Consider the following 23,554-nt stretch of genomic DNA (forward strand, 5'->3'; position numbering starts at 1 on the left):
TCGCAGTAACTCCAGCTCTGTTGAATTTAATTAATGCATGCATGCTCAGTCGTTCAATTGTGTCTAATCTTTGCAACTCTATAGACAGTAGCCCACTAGGCTCCTCTGTCCATGGAATTCTCCAAGTAAGAATACTGGAGTGGGTTGCCATGACCTTCTCCAGGGGACCTTCCAACCCAGGGATCGAACCTACGTATCCTGCATTTCCTGCATTGTAGGTGGATTCTTTACTGTCGAACCATCTGGGAAGCCCTTGAATTTAATTAACAGACAATAGAAAAATGAAGAATGTAATCTGTAAGTATTTTTAATTAATTTTTCCAGTAATTCATTTTTATTGAACTTTAGAAAGTATCAGTGCTCAACTTATTGGGAAAAATTTTTGACCAGAGGTACAGCCTGGGAAGGGACTTCCCTAGTGGCTCAGATGGTAAAGACTCTGCCTGCAGTGCAGGAGACCCAGGTTTGATCCCTGGGTCAGGAAAATCCCCTGGAGAAGGAAATGGCAACCCACTCCAGTATTCTTGCCTGGGAAATCCCATGGACAGAAGAGCCTGAGAAGGGTTTCCCTGGTAGCTCAGCAGTAAAAAATTTGCCTGCAATGGAGGAGATGTGGGTTCAGTCTCTGGGTTGGGAAGATCCCCTGGAGAAGGAAGTGGCAACCTACTTCAGTATTCTTGTCTGGGAAATTCCATGGACAGAGGAACCTGGCAAGTTACAGTCCATGGGGTTGCAAAGGAATTGTACATGACTTAGTGACTAAACCACCACCATCATAGCCTGAGAACTGTCTGATTTAAAGGGCTTACAGGGATGGAGGCAGAAAGGCCTGGATCTATTCTTAAGTCTTAGAGCACAGAACAGAAAAAGGCCTTGTGATTCAGACATGATTGACCTCAGCTCACAGGAGACTCAACTGGAATCAATATCTTGTTAGCAAAATGGATGTACCTTTTACCCAAGAGTGAATATTTCTGCTCCTTTGAGTGTCAGAGGTTAGCTGTTAGTTAGAAATTTAGAATCTTAATACCTTGGTCACAATTTTTTTCTTCAATCATTTGGGTGTGCACAATGAATGACCTAATAAAAATTTTATAACCTCTCAGAGTCTCAGATTTCTCACCTGGAAAATACAGATAATGCTACATTCTTTACAGGAATGGTATGAAGATTAAAGACAGATGAAAGTAAACATTCTAGTAGTGTAAAAGCTCAATAAACATTAGTTTTATGTCTCTCCTGAATCCACTTTTCAATTTCCCTCACCTGGCTGCTGTTGTTCTCAAATTCACTTTTGTCTCCCTCTAATACACTGAGTACTCTGCAGCAGAGATAATTTTTCAAAAAAGCAAATCACATCACATCAATCTCCATTGCTACTCCTGCTTAAACAGCTCCTTCAGGCCACGGCCAAAGTTCTCCCATCTCCAGGCTCAAACCCACCACATCTCCTCCAACATGCCGAGCTCCCCCTTCCCACCACAGAGCACTTGCATCGCAGTCAACAGTGCCTCAACAGTTCCTCTCAAAGCAACTTAGGACACTTCAATGGCCTATGAGGAAAACAGGACAAAATATTTGAAATCGGGGTAATTTTGGATAATTCTGGAAAATCTGAACATATGATCCCCACAACTATGGCTCAAAGGGCACGTACAGACTCACTTGCAATCACTACAGGCTTAGACAAAATAGTAGAATATCTCCCTAACATGCTAATTCCTGCTTCTCTTCTTCAGAAAACTCTGTGTGATTTTTCTGATACTTTTTTCTGTTTACTGCAAGCATTTCCTAGGAAATACTATCTGAGCTTTGGAATCATTTTATCCTGGTTTAAGACTTGGAGTAAGACTTGCAACCTGGTGCTATCATACAAGGGCAAAGTTACTAGACTTCTCTGGGCCCTGAACTCCTTAGATCTAAGGGAAAGAAATGAGCTTTCTCTACCACACTGCATTGTTGTGCTGATTAAATGAGACATATATTTATTAACACACCCGAATCTCCTCATTGCGTCATTCTGTCAATTCATATTACTTGAACTATATATTTTAGGATACACTGGTAAGCTTCTATTAGATAGTTCCCACTTCATAAGAAGTTTTTTTTTTGAAAACTCTCAGTATGAAAGAAAAAACACTCAGCTCAGCTTCATGCTCCTTCCTGGAGAACTAGAGGTCCTAAACAGCTGTCCAGACATTCTGCCCAGAGTTCCAACCCAGCAGCAGCCTAGCTCCCTATCTGGGTTCATTACCCTCCTCGAGGGAGACTCTGCTTCTCTGACACTTCAGCTCCTGAGACCCACACGTGTCTTGTTATCTCACCCACTTCTCCCTGGGCATACTCTAGCCTCTGTATTTACTGTCGACCTCACCAGGGGGAATAAATGCAGTGACAGTCACCAACAAGATGGATGTAGCTGCACCATGATGTGTAAGGAAGGAAGAAGCAAAAAGCCTAGTTTCAAATATTTGAAAGTATTTATACAAACTTGATTACCTACTAAGGAGCCCATTCTTGAGTACTTTGATACCGTCTTTCTAACTTCTGGGGACTCCCATAAGCTCTGTTACTACACTGTTTCCCAGAATCCGTTTATGAATACTCCTAACAGCTTGACAGTGACAGTCACTCAGTCTAAGTCACTTTAGTCATGCCCAGCTTTTTGTGACCCCATGGAATGCAGCCCCACAGGCTCCTCAGCCCGTGGGATTCTCCAGGCAAGAGTACAGGAGTGGGTTGCCATTTCCTACTCCCAGGGATCTTCCCAACTCAGGGATCAAATCTGTCTCTTACGTCTCCTGCATTGGCAGGAGGGTTCTTTACGACTAGCGCCACCTGGGAAGTCAACAGCTTAGGCTGTTCTTTCCAAAATACTAACACCATCAACATAAATGATTAAAACAAACAAAAACCCCTACACATTTGACAGCTCCTGCTGTTGCAGTTATTTATTTGGGGGCTGAGGTCTTTTGCAAGAAAATAATTAGTCTCTGCTCCTTGACAAGGACCCTGGGATCTGCACTCTCTGTTGATGTGCACAAGTGATGTTTGGTGGAAGAATGATTTCAGAACAATATTTCAGGGCAAAATGGGATTCAATAGTTAAGAGAGGCACAGCTCTGAGAGGTAAGGGAAGTAGGCCCTACTCCCCAAAATGTGTTCTTGGGAGCACTAGCCTAAAATTCTATAGTCAAAAAAGGATGCCTTTCTGTGAAAACTGGAGTTGAACAATTGATAATGACCAACCTGCAAATATTGTTGACCGAGTCTTCTGGACAATGGTGGTGGCATTTGCATCGCAAGATCTTTGGACGAGGGGTGGGGGCTGTACTCTCACCATCCTCTTTCTTGGTGCCCACACTTAATTTTCCTGAACTTCGCAAAAGCATGTTATCAAGGAAGTTTGCTGAAAAGAAGAAAGAGTAAGAATTTAAGCATATTTGGGATAGCCCAGCCACAGTCTTCTGTCCAAAGAATTATGATGTTAAACAAAATAGTAAGTATTTATGACACTTAAAGATATAAACAGAAAACACATTCTGATGTTCTGATATGAAAAACTATACTTTCTCTACAATATAGATAGGTCTCACTAGAAGTTCTCATAAACCTTTCAGAGTAGTAGTTTCTACATTAAGCTATAATAGTTGTATTTGACTGAGTGCAAGCAGTTCAATGACACACTATTATATAGATTATCTCTGTATGTAATCCTGTGAGTAAGTATTATCATTCCCATTTTCAGATGAGAAAATTAAGATTTGAAATTTAAGTGATCTGCACGCAGCTAATAAGTCATGAATACAGGATTTAAATCCAGATTGTTTGGGCCCTAAAACTTCTACTAGTCTTTTTACTTTAGGTATATCAAGTATTTTTAAAAGAAATCATAGGAAATATTTAATCTGTGAAATTCGTAGGAAGATAGAAACTTAATTATCAAGATATATTTCAAAAAATATTATATTGATAATTATCAAGATATATTTCAAAAAATAAATCTCCCTCATTAGTATTTACAAGCAAAAGGGACTACCTATTAGCAGTGATTGTACATCTTCAGTTTAAGTGGAAGAAACGATGGTAGACATAATGTCTACAGACATATTTTTCTGGGTTCAAAAATACACTTCACTGTTTATCAGCTAGTTGACCCTGAATAACTTTACTAATAATCTCATTGTGCTTTTTTCTTATCATTAAAATGAAGATAATTATAAACACCTATGTCATGTTCATGTCAAGAGTTTAGAGTGTGTATGTTATGTGCTATTACTTGATAAATATTAGGTAACGTTATTGGAAAAATCTAATTTTTTACCTTCTAAGTAGCAAGACAATGTTTCACAACATAGGGTGACATATCCCTGAGACTGTTTTCATATTTTCTTCTTTACCACCACCTTTGGAATATAATGATGCTCGAGGAAGCGTGGGTTGACACCTATTAAGTTTCAGGCATAGTGGTAAAAGTTCTCAGACATGCTATGTCACTGTAGAAATCGTCACCCTGAGAAATGATTTAAAATCTCACAGCACATCCAGTTTGCCTATAGTTAAATAAAATTTCAACAAAAATATTATCTGAAAGGCATTGGGTTAAAAAATTGAAATTCTTGAAGTACAGTATACACAATAGATGTGTACAGTATGCTTTTGCTATTTTTTAAACTACAAATCAGTGCCTCCAACCATTATTAGATCAGAGAATGAGGAGTTTAAAAAAAGATCTGTGATGTTGTTTTCTGACTTTCTCAGTGCTATAACAATTAGTTGAATTCTTAGAGTAATAATTGAAAAGGAAAACAACAATCTGTTAGATCAATTTATTAGAATTTCCCCAATCATTAATTCTAATATTTCATTAGATTTTTGAAATTTATGTAAGATGTGCACCTAACTTTCTTGAACAGTTCCTTGAATTTTAGTCTGTAGAAGATATACAAACTGTACTATATTAAGAGTCTGTTCTATTCAGAATCCTGGGCCATCATAGTGATTCTGATTCTACAGGTCTCAGGTAAGCCAAGAGAAGGCATACTCAACGAGACCCCATGTGATTTTGAGACAGATGACGTGCAACTCCACTTTGAGAAAACTAGGACTAGATTAAAAATATTTAATCCCGATAGGTGTTTATTATTTCTATAAAATATGGTGCTCATCCATAAGTTAAAACTCCAAAAGAAAGTGAAGTAAAACACAGTTCACATTCGCATGCTGTATTTAAAACCTGCATAAACACCCTAGCATTGCTTGATATCCAGGTGCAGTGGGTGTCGGTATGTCTATATATCTCCCTACCACAGACTTCCTTCTTTATAAATGTGGTTCTCAGTCTTACTAACTTTATGACCTGAGGAACCTCAAAGTAACTCACAGTGATGAAAGTAAGATATTTAAAACTTATTACATCCTGCTTCCCTCCATACCAGGCCCCTGCTCTTTGAAGTTTTTAAAACAAAATAATAAAAATTCATTTATTAATATTACACATGTCTACTTCTTAAATATATACTGGGTGCCTACCTTGTTTCAGACATAGCCCAGGTATGTAGGATGAACTGAACATACACAGAATTTACCGTCTGATGGGAAAAGTTGTTAAATGGAATATTCACATAGAATGCTCTATGGTAGAAAAGGAACGTCTTCAAACTACTGAAAATAAGATGACATTTGTAAGAAGTATTTTAAGAAAGGATTTATGATATTCTCTCACTTTAACTTAAATAAAATAATGATATAAAATGGAGCTAGAAAGAGTCTTTTCACAATATTGCTTATTAACAATCTGTAAAAAAAAAAGTGAAAGTCAGTCAGTTGTGTCTGACTCTTTGTGACCCTCATGGACTACACAGTCCATGGAATTCTTCAGGCCAGGATACTGGAGAGGGTAGCTATTGCCTTCTCCAGGGGATCTTCCCAACCCAGAGATCGAACCCAGGTCTCCCGCATTGTGGGCAGATTCTTTACCAGCTGAGTCACCAGAAAAGCCCAAGAATATTGAAGTGGGTAGCCTATCCCTTCTCCAGGGAATCTCCCCAACCCAGGAATTGAACCAGGGTCTCCTGCATTGCAGGCAGATTCTTTACCAGCTGAGCTACCAAGGGTATAATCAGATTTTTAAAAAGAGATTCCTATGTAGTTATTGAAATGTTGACGTAGAAGTATATTTACTGACAAGAAAGACTGTTAAAATATAATTTTTGTACAAAGGGATAGTTTACAGAACATTTTAATTACAAAATTCCACTACAAGGACAAAAAGGGTTAAAACAAATAGCTAGTAATAGAAAAGGAATCTTGAGGAGACACTAGAAAGGAAAACATGCTAACCAGAAGGTTTAAGAATCATCCTTTCTATACAGATTGCAAAGATAAAATATTGCTGCATAATCTTTCTAAAATGCTTAACACTTTAACATGTAGTCAAAATACATGCTATCTTAACAAAACCACATTCACAAGAACAAAAAGTACAGTTAGCTCATATTAAAGATTTCATCTCTGCAAACTGAGTTAACAGACAACACTGAAAGAACATATAAAGGCTGCCTTCATATAATGTGACCCAAATGACTAAAAGCAGTGAGATGATAAATGATTGCTTTTAAGAAGCATTAAATAAATGGATAATTAAATGCACGGAGAAGGCGATGGCACCCCACTCTAGTACTCTTGCCTGGAAAATCCCATGGATGGAGGAGCCTGATGGGCCGAAGTCCATGGGGTCGCTAAGAGTCGGACACGACTGAGCGACTTCACTTTCACGCATTGGAGAAGGAAATGGCAACCCACTCCAGTGTTCTTGCCTGGAGAATCCCAGGGATGGGGTAGCCTGGTGGGCTGCCGTCTATGGGGTCACACAGAGTCGGACACGACTGAAGTGACTTATCAATAGCAAAAAATTAAATGCAAATCTGAGACAGGCAAAGAGTTCTTTCTATTTGCTTTTGCTAAAATAATCAAAGGAGTAATCTATGTAAATTGTATAATTACTACTTAGGAGTCAGTTACTCGTATAGATGTCTTAATTTCTTATGAAATGAAAATTGTTATCAAACAATTCACAATATTTCCAAACACAAGATAAAATTAAAGTCATTGACTGATAATTTGGAGACTATTAAATAGAGAATGGGGTAAGAGAAGCAGCAGCAGGAGAATAAATACATTTGATTAGACTCATATTAAAAGCTTAAGAATAGAGTTAAAAAAGATTATAAAATCTAAAGTGTGGTACAACTGCCATACAATACTAGTGTCAGGCGTACAACAATGTACCACACCTCCTTTATCCATCCTGTGCTGGGCACTTCGGTTGTTCTGTATCTTGGTCATTGTAAATAATGCTGCAGTAAACACAGAGGTGGATATTCTTTTTTTCAAGTTAGTTTCTGTTTCCTTGGATAAACACCCAGAAGTAGAATTACTTGATTTCATGGTAGTTCTGTCTTTCAGTTTTTTGAGGGATGTGAATACTGTTTTCCACAGTGGCTGCACCAATTTACAATGCACAGGGGTTTTCTCTTCTCTACTTCCTCACCAGGATTTGTTTATCTTTTGTCTTTTTGAGAATACCCATTCTATCAGGTGTGAAGTGATATCGAATTGAGGTTTTGATACCTATTTCCCTATTGATTAATGGTGTTAAATGTTTTTTTCATGTACCTGTTGGTCATCTATATGTCTTTCTTTGGAAAAATGACTATTCAGATCATCTGCTCATTTTTGAAAATAGGACTTTGGTTTTTTATTCATTTTCTGGCTAATGAGTTGCATGTTGTTGTTCAGTCGCTAAGTCGTTTCTGACTCTTTTGTGACCCTATTGACTGTAGCCCACCAGGCTCCTCCGTCTAGGGGATACTGGAATGGATTGCTATTTTCTTCTCCAGTGGATCTTCCAGACGCAGGGATCAAACTTACATCTCCCATGTCTCCTGGATTATCAGGCAGAGTTTTACTGCTGAGCCACCAGGGAAGAGCTGTATTAGCTCTTTATATATTTCGGATCATCAACTCCGTATCAGATATACATCTAATAAATATTTTCTTTTATTCAGTAGGTTCCCTTTTCATTTGTTGATGGTTTCCCTTTGCAGTACAGAGCCTTTTTTTTTTTTTTTTTTTTTGATGCAGTCCCTCTCATTTATTTTTCCTTGTCTTTTTTGGTGTCAAATCCAAAAAAATCATGAAGACCTAAGTTAAGGAGCTTATCATCTATGTATCCTTGGAGGAGTTACATGGTTTCAGGTCTTACATTCATATCTTTAATACATTTTGAGTTAATTTTTTGTGTACAGTACACAAAAGATTATGTAGCTATTAGAAAGATATGGCAATGGCACCCCACTCCAGTACTCTTGCCTGGAAAATCCCATGGACGGAGGAGCCTAGAAGGCTGCAGTCCATGGGGTCACTAGGAGTTGGATACAACTGAGCGACTTCACTTTCACTTTCATTCATTGGAGAAGGAAATGGCAACCCACTCCAGTGTTCTTGCCTGGAGAATCCCAGAGACAGGGGAGCCTGGTGGGCTGCCATTTATGGGGTCGCACAGAGTCGGACACGACTGAAGTAACTTAGCAGCAGCAGAAAGATCTGGAAACTGAATCAAGAATTTAAACCTCCCAACAACCGGAAGTCTAGTTTCAGATGGCTTCACTGGTCAATTCTATCAAAAATCCAAAGAAGAATTAATATCAATCCTTCTCAAATTCTTCTAAAAACAGGAGAGGAGGAAACACTTCCAAAATCATGTTATGAAGCGAAAATGTCCTTGATATCAAAACCAAACAAGGACACCATAAGAAAAGAAAACTACAGGTCAATATCCTTGATGAACATATCTAAAAATCCTCAACAAAATATTAGCAAGCCGAATCCAACAATGTATTAAAAAGATTATACACCATGATCAAATGAGATTTACTCCAGAGATGTAAGGATGTTACAATTTCTACAAGTCAACCAGTGCAATTCACCATATTAACAAAATGAAGGATGAAAATCATATCATATCAATCAATGAAGAAAAAGCATTTGACAAAATTTAACATCCATTTGTGTTTTTAAAGAACTCTCAACAAGTACAGAAAGAACATACTTCAACACATATTTTCCTATGAGATAGATTTACAGATTTTTCAGGCTCAAACTTCATGAAATAAAAATGATCATCATGCAGCAGTGTGACTTTTGTTCAATTACAAAGGCTTAACAGGTCATATCCTACAGTGAAGTGAAGTGAAGTGAAGTCGTTCAGTTGTGTCCGACTCTTTGCGACCCCATGGACTGTAGCCCACCAGGCTCCTCGGTCCATGGGATTTTCCAGGCATGAATACTGGAGTGGGTTGCTATTTCCTTCTCCAGAGGATTTTCCCAACCCAGGATGGAACCTGGGTCTCCCGCATTTTAGGCAGACACTTTACTGTCTGAGCTACCAGGGAAGCCCTATCCTACAGTACATTTATTATATCTTAAAGTACACTTTAGCTAAACTTAGTTTTGATTTTTTTTTCTTGGTAACATTCTTGTCATTTCAAAACTACAATAAATCATTTTAAATTTGTGATATACATATTGTTTTATATGTCACAGTGAAGAGAATATTAGAATCCACTATCACATTAAAACACATAAAGAACAATCTTTATGAATAGGGATAATTCAAGAAAATTAAATCTCAAATATGCAATGTACTAAAAAAGAGCTGTGACTCTTCAAATTTCATTTAAAGATGACATATAATTATCTGGTGCCACAGAATCTACTAGTAATCTATTTTGCTCTCATTTTCTTTTTTTTTTTTTTCTCTTTAGATCTCCAAATATCTCCAGAATTAACAAAATTTTGAGTGTCTTCTCTGTTCTACCTCATCTTCACCAGAGGGCAGGCCGGAGCAAGAAGAGAAACTGAAATTCATATCATACAAGTTTGTACTTCAAGTACCTTGGGTAAAAAGATTAGTGGAAGAAAATACGAAAACACCACGCTGTCCAGTAGTGCTTTGAGAATGATCCATTCTACCACTGTCCACAGTGCTATGATAATAAATAATATGAATCAATGCCCATTTCCTTTCTCAACCAAAACTGGTTTAAAGGGTATACTGGTTAAAAATACACAGGAATAAAATGTGAATCAGAGTTTGAAAATAATATTAATTTTTAAGCTTTAGTGATCCTGAATCGTAGGTTTAAATAGATAACTTATTTTTATTTTTATCACCTAAGCCTTGAATCATTTAACTCGATTTAATAATTCAAATTACTATCTAACAAGTATATACAATTCACAAGTCCTGACTTCAATTTTCATTGCCTAGCCCTCTTTCACACTAAGACATTTTCAAACAAGCTTTCTATGCTGTTTGCAACAGAACTTAAAAATATATATATAAACAACATGAAACTCAATCATTAATAAAAAGTTGGAATATGTGGCTAAACTCTTGAAAACAAAATATAAATACAACTTAGACACAAAAATATCAAAGCAAAATCTCATGCATTATTAAAAAAGAGTAGACTTTCAATTATTAATAGTGATGTTAACTGCTCAGGAGTGTCCTTCTCCTTCAAGAGTCTCAGAAGTCATAGGAGAGAGAGACAATGGAGGCTTGGTGGTGGTGAGTCCAGGGGCTAGCATGCTATAGAAGGGCATGGAATGCCAAGTGAGAAACTGTGTCACGTGTGGGCCCCAAGCAGTGGACACAGACTTGACCAGGATATCGGCTACAACAGTTCAAACCTGGTTGAGCTATTGCCTTGCTCTGTGGCCTTAGCAAGTTGCTTAACAGAGGCTGTGGAGAGTGTTAGAACACACTGGCTTTCTATGAGAACTGGATGAGCTATTTCAAAGAAAGCACCTATCACAGTTCCCTGAACATACTGAGTGAATAATAGTAAATTGTCATTGTTATCTGTGCTGCTAAAGCTTCTGTTTTTTGCCTTTTTTTTTTTTTTGCTTTTGTTCATATTTTTATCTTTCCCTCACTCAACTGCTTTTGTCCCTTATCTCTAAGGCTTCATCTCCTAAATGTTTCTACTTCTCTTCCTTTTCTTCTTTCCCCATCCTTTTTCTCACCCTGATTTCTCTCTTTTTCTTTAATTCCCCTTTCTTTTATGTTATTTCCATTAACTGCCTTTTTAGGTTCATCACTGCGCACAAAATGTCTATAAAAATATTGAGCTTTCTGGTTTAAGAAACACGGATAGTTTGTTCGTGGCTAATACATTGTTACTCATTTTCTTTTTTCCCTGTGGTAAAAATGAATCATTAAATTCATTCCATCTACATAACACAATGGCCAAGAGCACTGGAAGTACCTTCAGCAACAGAGCAATCTTGCTGGTGAGAAAAATCGACTGCATGTGGAACATAGTGAGACAAATCAACTACATACGGAAAACCAAAAACAGTGTATGCAAACAATAAAATGGATGTCACAGTGCCACACAGAATTGTCAAATATAACTAAGTCTCAGGTAGGAGACACAGGAGGGAAGATGGCCAGGAGTGGCAGTAATCAACCAATAACTTCTATGGAAAACATAAGCACCAAAACCAGGGATTCTGACAGTTGTTTCATTTCAGTGGTTCATTGTTGACACTATTGAATAGGGTAAGAAAAACACATTAGTTTTACAATGTTAGAGACATGCTAGACCACTATAGAAACCAGGGCCGTAATAATAAAATATTTTGTTATAAATGTTTCCATTTGCTGGCAATTGTTTCTCTCTTCACTATACTTAACACATCCATATCACCACATCACTCAGCTTCTGTAAGACAATCATGTTTTCAACATTTTATATCATGCAAGCTCTGCCCAGAGACCCTACAACATCTGGGTAAAAAGTGAAAACTTCAATAATTCAAGTGTTTTATATTCTGAGATGCTATGAGTTGAGCAGATCATTAAAAAATGAAATATTACATAAATGGGACCATACAACATGTACATTTGTTTTCCAGCTAACTAATATAGAGTTATGAGCCCAAGTAAGCATCATAATTGATTATAATAGGAGTTATAGTTCTTTGGACATCACATTTATATTCCTTAAGGGTAAAACAGTAGCTACCTTTCCCTCAGGTTTTAATGCTTTTGAGTTTTGAGAAGCTCAACCAAAATGTTCACAGATATTAAAAACCTTTGAAAACACTCTAAAACACAACATGATTACAAGTATCTTAGTAAAAATGTCAATATAAGAAATAATAAACTTTACAAGCAAGTAACCACCATGTTTAAAGATAGTTTAACATCAAACTGAATCTACCTTCATAAAAAAGCAAAATCACAGCTAATAGGATCATTTTAAAGGTCAAAAATATCTCTGTGTTTTAAAATACTTAGTATGTCTGTTTAAATCCACATTTTTGGAAAAGAAACTGAACCATAGCCTCTCTGACAATAATGTACACCAGGACATGGCAGACTGCCAAGCCAGGAGCTTTGGTTTTATTCCGTGATGTTTCTATCAATGCTCTGTTTCACAGAGTTCTGAAGCTAATCAAAGTGGATGTTTTACTTGCCATCACACCAAAACTTACTCCACAGCTTTGCAAAGCACTCCCAAGACAGCTTGATGTGTAAAACTACTTTGAACAGACATCCATGTAAAGAAGAGACGTGACAATGAAGCCAGATAGATCAGAAATCAAATCACCAGGTTCATGCTATTCTTTCTCCCCAAAGAAAAAACCTGGAAAGCATTTAGGATCTCTCTGTTTCTAATCCTTTCTGTATCCTCTAATTGGATAATGGTTAAAGGATACTTTAGTGAGGAGTTTACTGACCTTAAAAATGCAAATATATTGCTGTTTCAAACGTTTAAATGTTTGAGGAATAAAATAGAATATGTATATTTTAAAACTTAACTTACAATACACTAATATTAACTACTATCATCACCAACGAGTTTAAAGGTCTATGATGAAACAACATGGAATAATGATAACCTGCAGCAAAATGAATTAAAACAAAATCTGAATATCAGAAAGCTATTATATGGAGTTTAAACAGAAAAACTAAAGAAACAACTATACAAAACCTGCAGTGCTGTTTACATGGTTCTGTTTAAAATTATGTGTTATTATTCACAGAAAAGTTTTCTAAGATAGCAAAAATGACATGAAGTACTAAAGAATACTTGTCTTAGTTTCTCTGACTGTATACTTTACTGTAAAACAATTTATAACCTTCCTGATTAAATGATTTAGAAACTAAATCTTCAAAACACTGATTCCTTCTAATATTTAAATCATTAATACATACTTTAAAATATTTTTATATTGTAAATATCGTACTTGCGAGAAAGTAACTTAGACTTCTGTAATCTATGAATTGAGACTTACATGTCACAGACAGCAAAAGAATTTACTATGTCAAAAACTACAAATTATACCACAAAGACTTTACACAGCCATAACACTTGATTTTAATCATGACCGTACTGGAAAATGTGTAAGGGCAAACACAGGCCCCCACTCAACACATGGACAACACAGAAGTTGAAATAAGGTATGCACAATATTTAGCAGTTTAAAAGTAACTTCAATCATACACTGCAGGGACAGCTAAGCTAAACTATCTGCTTGTCATGCACAGTAATTTTCATGCACAAAGTTTTTGAACCCCCTAAACTGTACTGTTCTCCACCCTCTATGCCAAGAAGGACTAAGTTCCATCATCCCTTTTGTGTGAGCCAGAAGGATCTTAACTGGTCTGGCTTACATTTCTGGAGGGGGATAAACAACCTCTGTAAGATAAAAAGCATCTCCCACTACTCACTCGCGATTTCTGTATGCTTGCTAAGATCGTTGCCAGGTTCCCTGGGATGAGACATGAGGAGGATGCACAGAACTGCTAGGGGTGTCCACTAAAGAGCCCAGCACCGTAGGCAGCTCTAATCCTGCACCTGTGATGTGTTATTCACCAGTTAAGAAATGCAGTCCAGACGGTGGTTGCCTAATACAGCTCAGCTGTTTTTCTCAGTACTCCCTTTGATTATGAGCTGGCAAGAGAGATTATTCTGTTCAGGCACTGAGCTATGTTCAAGATACATGGCATATGACAGTGGAAAGGTGAAAGAGAAAAGAAACCTTAGAATCAAAAAAATAAATAAAAAGAAAAGAAAAAAATCATTGACCACAGTGTATTATGTAACATTTCCAGATGGTTCAAAGCTGCCTCTGATTATACGCAAGGCAGAAAAACATACAACATTCAAGTATCTAGAAATCTATTTTTGACATTATCCTTTTGACATTTAGAATGGTATATCAACATGCAACTCTTGGGTTTATTTTAAAATAAGCATAACTTCACAAATTGATCAGCTACACAAACATTTAAAAATCTTTCTTTAAAGAGGTTTACCTATTCTAGATGTCTAACTCCTTTTGCTGGCAAAACTGAAACCAAATGATTACCATTAATTTTATCTTTTTATTAAGTCCACCATATCACTGGACTTGACTCAGAATTTTTTATATAAAATTTATATTTGAAACACAAATATCTTATTCATCATGGGTGGCTTAAGACAGCAGAAAATATTTATTTTATCCAGCATTAAATTGCTGGCAAGTCCAAATTGATTTAAGAAATATTTATCATACACAAAGCTATCTACAAAGCACTCTGATTTCATAGAGGTGAAGAAGAAATGGCCACTAACTCATAAACCTTAAAATCTAATCCAGAAAAGTGAATAAAAGTTATTTTTTCAGTTATTGTTGTTGTTTTGTCATAAAAGGGCTGCTGACCATTCACTCATACCAAAATTTTCACTCTTTTTCCATTTACACTCTATTATATAAACACAAAACCATCTGTCCCCTAGGCCAGTGTCCATGCCATTTTAAATAATCTAAAAACTTACCCAAAAACCAGACACCCTTTCCTAGTAGCAGATGGTTAAACATTCATTTATATATACAAAAAGAGTTGAAATTAAGAAAATATATCAACTTAAAATCTTACATATAAAGTATATACTAAAATGTTTAAAAATATTTTTTATTTTCATTACTTAGACATTAATTACCTACTAAGAAAACAGTATATAAAAACACTAGAAAAATTACATATGATATATATTAGGAGTAATAGGGTCAAAGGAAATTCCTATGGTCATAAAAGCATTCTCCCTCATTAGAATCTGACACGTCTTAGAGCTTTCCTTTATATTTGGACAGCAGTGTTAAAGATAATACTGCGTTTAAAGTTCCAGATAACACTGTGAGGCTAACTGGAGAAGGATCAAGGTTTGTGGTAGTATGCCACAAAACGTTGTATTAATATTTTCCTAACTATTCCCATACTCTGGTCTGTGCATCAGAACTAAACAAGAAAACCGAGTTGGGCTCTGGGTATTTATATGACTAGAAAAAATATATATAGACTACTGATGTTTAAATTTAAAAAAATTTTTTTTCTGAAATTATACTTAATTGACCATAAAATAGTATTGAGATTCTGAACCACCATCAGCTTTGTTTGATTTTTTGGAATAAGATTGTCAAAGGCAAAAGTCTTATTGATGTTTGAGCAGAAACACCAAGGAAAGATCTGAATTGAGACTCTGTTATTGTAATGATTTTGTTATCTTAAATCTGGGTATGACATACATTGGAACATTCTGGCCTGATGTTTCTCAAGCTTTCCCTCTTTCAATAAACAAATGGCTTCAGTTTTCAAAACATTCTTCAAAAGCAATCTTACTTTTTAAATTTTGTAATTGTATAAAGCCTAGCAAACTAAATGGCCCAGGTTTTGAAAAGTCTGATCTTACCTTCAAATTTTCCTTCTTTGTAGTTCTTCAGCCAACTTGTAACTCCTCAACGATGCCAAAAATTACCTGCCCATACATCATATTCTAAAGTAAAAATGTTTTCTTTCTCCTTTTTAAAATAATTATCAATATGGTATCTCAACCAAACCATCCAAAAAACCCCTGAATCTAAGATGCTACAAGTAACTCTCTCTCACAAACATGGTTATTCTCAGCCACACAACAAAAGGCAGACATATCTTTGTGTATAATGTTTTTCTTTTCACCCTGAAATATTTTGATAAATTGGTATATGATTTTAAATTTCAGTATCAGAGTAATAAAAAATATATACTTACTCACGTTCTATTTAAATGATCAAAGTACTCCCAACAATTAGTAATAACATTAATATAGGAGAAAAGGACAGTAGCTATTTTAAATGACCACTTCAGTTAGAAAGTTTCCCACTTTGACAAAGAATATTTTAGACCAAGCAAAATATTTTACCAAAATTAAAGAATTTGTTCTTCAGTTATTAAGAAGTCTTTTTCTAAGTTCAGCTACAGAAGGTCTTATCTCTACCTAAAAACTCAGATATTCAGTATGGGAGGCAAGAACTCTCATTTTTTAATGAATCAGAGATTGGCAAAACTTTGTCAGCTTTAACTGTAACAGCCATCAAGCCTGCTGATCCTCAGTAGGAGTGAAGTCTCATTGACTTTTGTTTTGTATTTTCCTTAAAGAAAGAGCATGAGGTTCTTTCAGAATGAATAGACCTCACTTGTGATAAATGATGGTTATTTATTTTCAACAATGAAGGTTACTTATTTTCTTCTCATCTTTCTTTGCAGACAAAAAACTATTTGCTTTCATCACTGAAACCACAGTAACTATTTGGTGGTAACATGAAAATTTCCTAGTGGCTCTCCGTCTCTACCATCATATCAAATAGCCTGGCCAGGAAAGGATCAAAATTGTGCTAATTATTAATTAGAGAGATAATCTGGAATAAAACAAATCCCTCTAGTAGCTACATCCCCCCAATTTTTCATCCCAGTCCTTAGAATACAGGACTTTGTGATTGCTTTTGTGCAATTGAAATCATGGTAAAGGAAATATTTCTCTTCCCATTTCATACCAATAAGGGGGGGAAAAAAGCTGTTCAATAGGCTCCATCCCAAATAAGCCCCCCCACCCCCAAGTGTTCAGGGCTTTCTCCTCTGTAGAGTTCAGTGTCTCCTCACCAGCAAGAAAGTATAAGCAGAGAGATCATTAGTTATGACATGTAGACGCTAGCAGATAATGTTGACTCACTTCAGGAACTACTAAACTATAAACAGTGTGCTGAAAGCCATTTATCTGCATTTTAGGATAAACAGCAGAAGCTATTCAATTAAATAGATTGCAAGGAATAAGCTGCTGATGCCAAACCAAGTGAAGCTTAATTGTGAAAAGAAAAATCTGAAGATTTAATAAAAATCAATCTAGGATACCAGAACACACAAAATCATTAAGCACTTTATTTTATAATATAATATATAAAACATAGAGCATATATTTTAAAAGACCAACTGATTTAGTTACCAAAGTTATTGCAGAGTAATTCGAGTTCAAAGAAAATTTATTGATAACTTGATATTTTATTTTAAGTGACAGCATTTATGATAATACTGAGGTTGAGCAAATATATGTTATCAAGGAAAGCTTTACCTGTCACTGTGTAAAAGTTAAAGTTGAACTGGGTCAGTTTTCTTATCAATAGTATTCCTCTTCACAATTTGTTTTGATAGAAAATTCCTAAATGACTCCTTCCAAGAAAAAGAAATACAACTGAGTGCAACTGCTCATTTATCTACATTTATAATATTATGTAAATGTGTATGTATATACATATTTCCATCTCTAGCATATTAAAATGCTGCAAGAAAATATTAATCTATCATGTAACTCAGAGGTTTTATTCTGTGCTTGATTAGAAGGCTATGAGATAAACATGGTGCTTTCTCCAAGTGCCATACACAAGTAAAACCCACTATATTTAGAACTTATTCTTCCCACTTGTCAGAAAACAAATCAAAATCTGCTCTTTTTCACACTTCCAGATGTCAGAAGTTTTTCAAAACAATTTTGAGGTCAGAAAAGAGAACACACAGGTGTGTGTTATGTCAACTACTGAAAGCAACTGAAAGTTCGTCTGGAATCTGATCACTCCACTGACACATTCTTGTGGGCATTACAAACGTTCCCTGAAAGAACATTACACTAATGCTGACTAATTTTAAACAACGTCCCAAATCTCATTAGACCTATTCCTTAGCAGTATTGTTCAAAAGCATCTCTGCTAGTAATACCACATTTATTGCCACCTCTTAGCAAACCTTTAATGTTTTCTTCAATATCACCTCTTCTGTTCTACTTCACTGACAATTCAGCAGGCTGAACAACAATAAAATATTTGATATCAATAAACATTAAGTTTTTGTCACATCATGAAAACTTACGACAACCCACAAAAAACCAAACGTTAGGATATCAGTAACAAATGCTTAAGAAAAACTGGTTCACATTAATAGCCACCTGGTCTTGAGGAAACCAAGCCTGAGATAGAAAGATGGAAACAGTATTTCAATTCTGAAACTACCAGAGCCTGTGTTTAAAAAGAAAAAAAAAAAAAAAAACTGTAGTTAACCATTCAAAACCTATATTAAACTCAAACAGTAACGTAAGTGTGACATGTTCTTAATCTTTTTTAGTGACTAGAAGGAAATTCTTACTATTAAATGAATCAAGATCAGAAAAATTCTGCCTACTATTAAAGACTTAATAGTCATAGATTTCTGAGGTTATTAATAATTGAAGGTAAACATATCAATTTAGAATTTAAAAAATCATATCAACCATAAACATTCATTCCAAAGATTTACTATTTTATATAACCTTTCCTTTTCTCTCGCACACATATACACACATACATCCTACAAGTATGTTCACAATGAAGATACACAAGTAGCAAATTATTACCGTAAAACCATCTTCTTGCCAGGTATCCCTAGTATTTTCCAAACCTCAAACAAGGTCTCACTACTGAACACCCTCCCCCAGGCAATAATCAAAAAACAGAAACTTTAGGGCATTTTTCCTTTCCTCAGTCCATCACCCAGGGTCTGAGTCAGGCCAAGAGCTGATGCTCAGAGCAGGATGCACGGGGCACTCTCCACTTCTGCAGCATAACCGGTAGTGGCTGATGAATGTGCTTTTAAATCGACACAAGCCAAGTTTCTCAGCTTTACTTTTCTGCTTGGTAGCAGCAAACCCTGAGGTCTTCACCACTAATATTCTACAACGCACAGGGAAAACGAAGGCAGGGGCCCTCCGCTCGAGTGTTTGTGCAGAATAGTCCTGTCTAAAAAAAAAACGTGAGACTCTTTCCTACCTTCCATCCTCATTTATCTCCCAACCCGCAATGGCTTCTCAAAAACTCCACTGTTCTTGAAGATCCAGATGTCTCCTTTCTTCCCTCCCATTCCCACTGAGAAGACAGGAAACACCAGGTGTGAAATGTCTCTGTTTGCCCCCTCCACTCAACACACACATCCTAAGTGGGAGCTTTCATCCCTACTTGTCCTCTCAGGGGAGCCACCCTGCCATTTGTCTGCTGGGTCCCGGCTCTTCTCACACACCCAGATGCACAACCGAGACCAGTTTCTCACAGAGGATGGTTGGCCTGCATCCGTTCCTTCCTGGGTTATGAACAAAGAACAGTTTTCCCAGGCTAGATCAGCCCAGCTGGAAAAGGATTTTAGGACAAAGAGAAAATGAGTATATTTGGAAGAAAGTGCAAAGGAGCCCTGAAAGGAAAACCTGAGATGCTGACGCTTGTGCCCTTATATCAAAATGTAGTAACTTATATAGAACATGTAACCAAGCACCAACTCATCTTACAATAGGCCAAGTCACACGTATAACAGGATAACTAGATTCCAAACAGGTGAAGGAATTGTGTAGCCCGAGTTTTGCTATCAACTTGGAAAATCTCCAGAATGTCCAGAAAGTTTTGTTTGGAAAACCAGCACAGTGATGGTTGACCAAATAAGGTATAGACGGTAAACACAGGTTCTCAGGATGTGTTTGTGGAAGGAATACCAATGAATGAGTTAGATCACGAGAAAAGACTCAGCCAAACATACCTGTCTAGATTAGAAACTCAGTGTGAAGGAAATGACCCTGAGTCAGCACCATAACACATCAGTACCACACGATGACTGCTTTTCCCATGACCGCATTCCCTGGATGGGTAACAAAGAGAGTGGTGGGGGTGTTTCTAAAGAAAAGAATCTGTGCAGAAAGCAGCAGTTGCTCTGGTGACCCGAATATTCCAAAATACTACATGTTCTATCACTAACTACTTCCAGTTCTCCCCTAACTCAATAAACAATTTGGAAAAAGGGCATCTCACCTCCCACTGCCTAACATCATAACTAGTCATGGACAGGAGGAATAAAAATCAACGCAAGCCCATCTGGCAACAAGTACAGAAAATCATTCATAACAAGTACGCGTACTTTATGTAATAAATATGGCGGTATATATGGATGCCCCTGACTTCACCTATCTACTTTCAGGCAGATTTTTTAAGGCTGACGTCTATTTTTACATATTTAGGGAATATTACATGCATACTAAATTATGTACGCTTGTGGGCTTGCATTAATGAGTTTACTGAAAAAGGAATTTGAATAAATGTGAAAGGAGATTGCATTATATTAGAGAAAGGGGAAAGGGGACAGGACAAAGAGCCCAAACTGAACGGCAGTAGGGAATTTCTAAAATTAAACTAACACATACAATAGCCTGGAAATAACTTTCACTTCCCTTGAGCTGATTATTTATACAAGCTATGTTTAAATAAAGGCTGGATTTTACTTTGATAGAGTATATTAAGTTCATGTTTTCAAAGGGAGCAAATTATGATGAAACAAAGAAAGAATAACCATAATAACGTGGCAGCACCAAGCCTTAATGCCAGTGTCCATAAGGTATCAAGGGGTTGTGGGTGAGGAGAAGGAGAAGCTTTAGCATGTGTAGTAAAGAACTACGCCTTCCTCTCTAGAAATTACCAAATGAATGTTAGCCAGGAGTCTTATCAGCCTGTTCTGCAGAGATGGGTTGTCTGGCGCTGACTGGCATATACATTCTCCTGTTCCAAACACAGCCAGTTCCTTCTTTTTTATTACAGTGTCAAGTCTCCCCAAACATCCCCTTCTTAAATTACTTCAGCTAAATTTCCAACAAACACTGAGTTCTCAAGGTTTAAAAAAATCAAAATAATGAACAAAATAAAAACAGATCAGCCAGTAGACACAGAAGGTTACGGTTATTTACCATATCCTTTCTATCTTCTTTCTTTCGTGTGCTTTTGTTTTCATCAGCATCTGTGTGGGATGGTAAGAATAGTTCTTGCCAAAGATAATTGAGTTCTTTTAGTCCAGCCAAGCAAAGAATGGGAGGTAAGAAAGGATGATAAAAATTATGTTAAAAATACTTTCAGGTTCAAAGCAATTCAGGGGTCACAATGATATATTTGTATGCCCTGAATGTCCTTATCAGTAAAAGGAGATGGTAGGAAAGTGTGTTCTCTAACCTCCCTCCTACTTCAGACGTAGTATGGTTCCACATAACTTTCACATTGCTGATACACATTCTTTTTTGCATCTATAGCCTAAAAAGAGGGTACTGAATACTATATTAATAAAATATAAGAATTCCAGTACTCCCTTGTATTAGCTGTGTGACCTTAGGTCAGTTCTTAATTTTTTAAAAATCTCAAACACTTCATAGTTACAGGATTTCCACCTCAAGGAGTCTCAAGGGGATTAAGTATTTAATTTAAAAAAGCATTTATCTGTCCCAAATTATGTGTTGATAAATCTCATATAATATAATCCTCAAAATGCTCATTTTATAAATGAAGGGACTAGGGCTTGGAGAGGTTATTTTTCTGAAAACAAACAAGTAAGCAGCAGACAAAGGTGGGAGGTAAACTCTTGGCTCTGTGACTCTGAAAAGCAATGACTCCTCTAGACAGCAGTTCACAAATGTTTTGCTCTCAAGATTCTTTTCCCTAATTAAAAATTATTAAGAGCATCATATTTTTATAAATAAAAATTTATCCATAATTTTATTATGGATAATAGCTATCATTTACTCAATTAGGAATTAAAACTGAACAGTTTTTAAATATGTATGTGTGCTGCTAAGTCGCTTTCAGTCATGTCCAACTCTGTGCAACCCTATGGACTGCAACCTGCCAGGCTCCTCTGTCCATGGGATTCTCCAGGCAAGAATGCCAGAGTCGGTTGCCATGCCCTTCTCCAGGGGATCTTCCCAACCCAGGGATCGAACGTGTGTCTTTTATGTCTCCTGCATCACCAGGTGAGTTCTTTATCACTAGTGCCACCTGGGAACCCATTTATTTTAATATGCTTTCAGAAAAACAAAAAATGTAGTACTGTTTTACATTTTTGCAAATCTCTTTAATGTCGAACTTAAGAAACTGGGTATCTGCTTCTGAATTATATCTTTTGCAATATATTGTGTCTGACATATACGAAGAATGTACGGCCACAGATATGTAGTTGGAAAAAGACCTATATTTTAGTAGACATTTTTCATAATAGTGATTATTTTGGAGTACTACACAAACACTGGACAAGTAGACATCTCTTCAAAGTTAGATTCAAGTCAAGTGTGAAACCCTATCAATGAAATTTGCATAATCTGATAAAATCTACTGTCTGTCATACACTTTGAATAGATTTTTATACAGGCATGAAGATGAAACAATGGGCACTAGTTGTCCAGTTGGTTCACTCAGTTATGCAGATCAATCCTGTGCGTGCAAGCTTCCAGATCCTGAATTTTGTCTGAAAGCTTGAATCTGATCATTAGCAATAAATACTGGCAGTTGTTTTCCCTGAAGTGAGAGGCTCGCTCTGTTCATTTTTTGAGAATACACCTGCAAATACCCATGCCTGAAGAACAACGGTTTGTCTGTCAGTCATTCTTTATAGTAAAAATTGCCTTTCATGAAATAAGTCATTGAGTAACCATCAATCTTCAGGATGCTGAAGAATTTATGTATTCTCCACATTTTGTCACACAGAATATTAAAAAGAAATAGACTCAGAGGCTGGAATTTAATAAACATCAGAATTTTAACAGCTTCATTCAGGATATTATCTAACCACGGTATTATTAAATAACAATAAAGCTTTTTGCTTGGTGTTGGGTGGTGGGTGTTTGGTTCGCTGGTTTGGTGTTTGGTCAGTTGGCGTGACTGATGGTTTGTTTTTACTCTGAATACATGGCAGAGAGGAACGTAAGTACAGTTTGATGCCCCATCTGCATTTGCGCTAAGGTTCTATCAACAGCTCTAACCACTATTTCTCTTTTGTATCATCAGTGAAAATGTTAATAATAAATCAATTTATTACTATCCTTATGAATCATTTTTTGAGAACTGCCACACTAGATGACAAACTCCTGGTCACTAGATATATAAAATCTATGTATATATTAAGATAAGCTAAGAAATTTTAACAACAGTGGAAGAGAAGGGAATGAGCATAAGAGATAATTTCAAGAAGGCAAAGTGAGTAAAATATATATATATATATATATATTTGAACCTTTTTGAGATCTAAGGAGAGATTTTCAGTTGGAAACACTAGATAGCTCACAAAAATATTATATGTGAC

At 36.3% G+C, this 23,554-nt stretch overlaps 1 protein-coding gene across 28 annotated transcripts in view; it reads right to left on the minus strand.

Moving 5' to 3' along the window:
- The window catches only part of BMPR1B (bone morphogenetic protein receptor type 1B), a 448,735-nt gene that overhangs the window by 50,072 nt on the left and 375,109 nt on the right, over window positions 1–23,554 (minus strand). For 8 of the 28 annotated variants that reach the window (XM_019962429.2, XM_070790863.1, XM_070790843.1 and 5 more), the window contains 4 exons: window positions 17,508–17,605; window positions 15,816–15,881; window positions 13,811–14,033; window positions 3,250–3,409 (listed from right to left, as the gene is read on the minus strand). In XM_019962429.2, coding sequence (XP_019817988.1) covers window positions 3,250–3,409; window positions 13,811–13,865 — 215 coding nt within the window. In that variant the 5' untranslated portion in view covers window positions 13,866–14,033; window positions 15,816–15,881; window positions 17,508–17,605. Of the gene's footprint in view, window positions 1–3,249; window positions 3,410–4,324; window positions 5,480–5,532; window positions 5,665–13,810; window positions 14,034–15,815; window positions 15,882–17,507; window positions 17,606–23,554 lie in introns of those variants that run through there. The other 20 variants (XM_070790866.1, XM_070790868.1, XM_070790858.1 and 17 more) reach the window with 10 other exon arrangements.

This window comes from Bos indicus, chromosome 6 (genome assembly GCF_029378745.1).
Source record: "Bos indicus isolate NIAB-ARS_2022 breed Sahiwal x Tharparkar chromosome 6, NIAB-ARS_B.indTharparkar_mat_pri_1.0, whole genome shotgun sequence".
In the NCBI taxonomy this organism is placed as follows: domain Eukaryota; kingdom Metazoa; phylum Chordata; class Mammalia; order Artiodactyla; family Bovidae; genus Bos; species Bos indicus.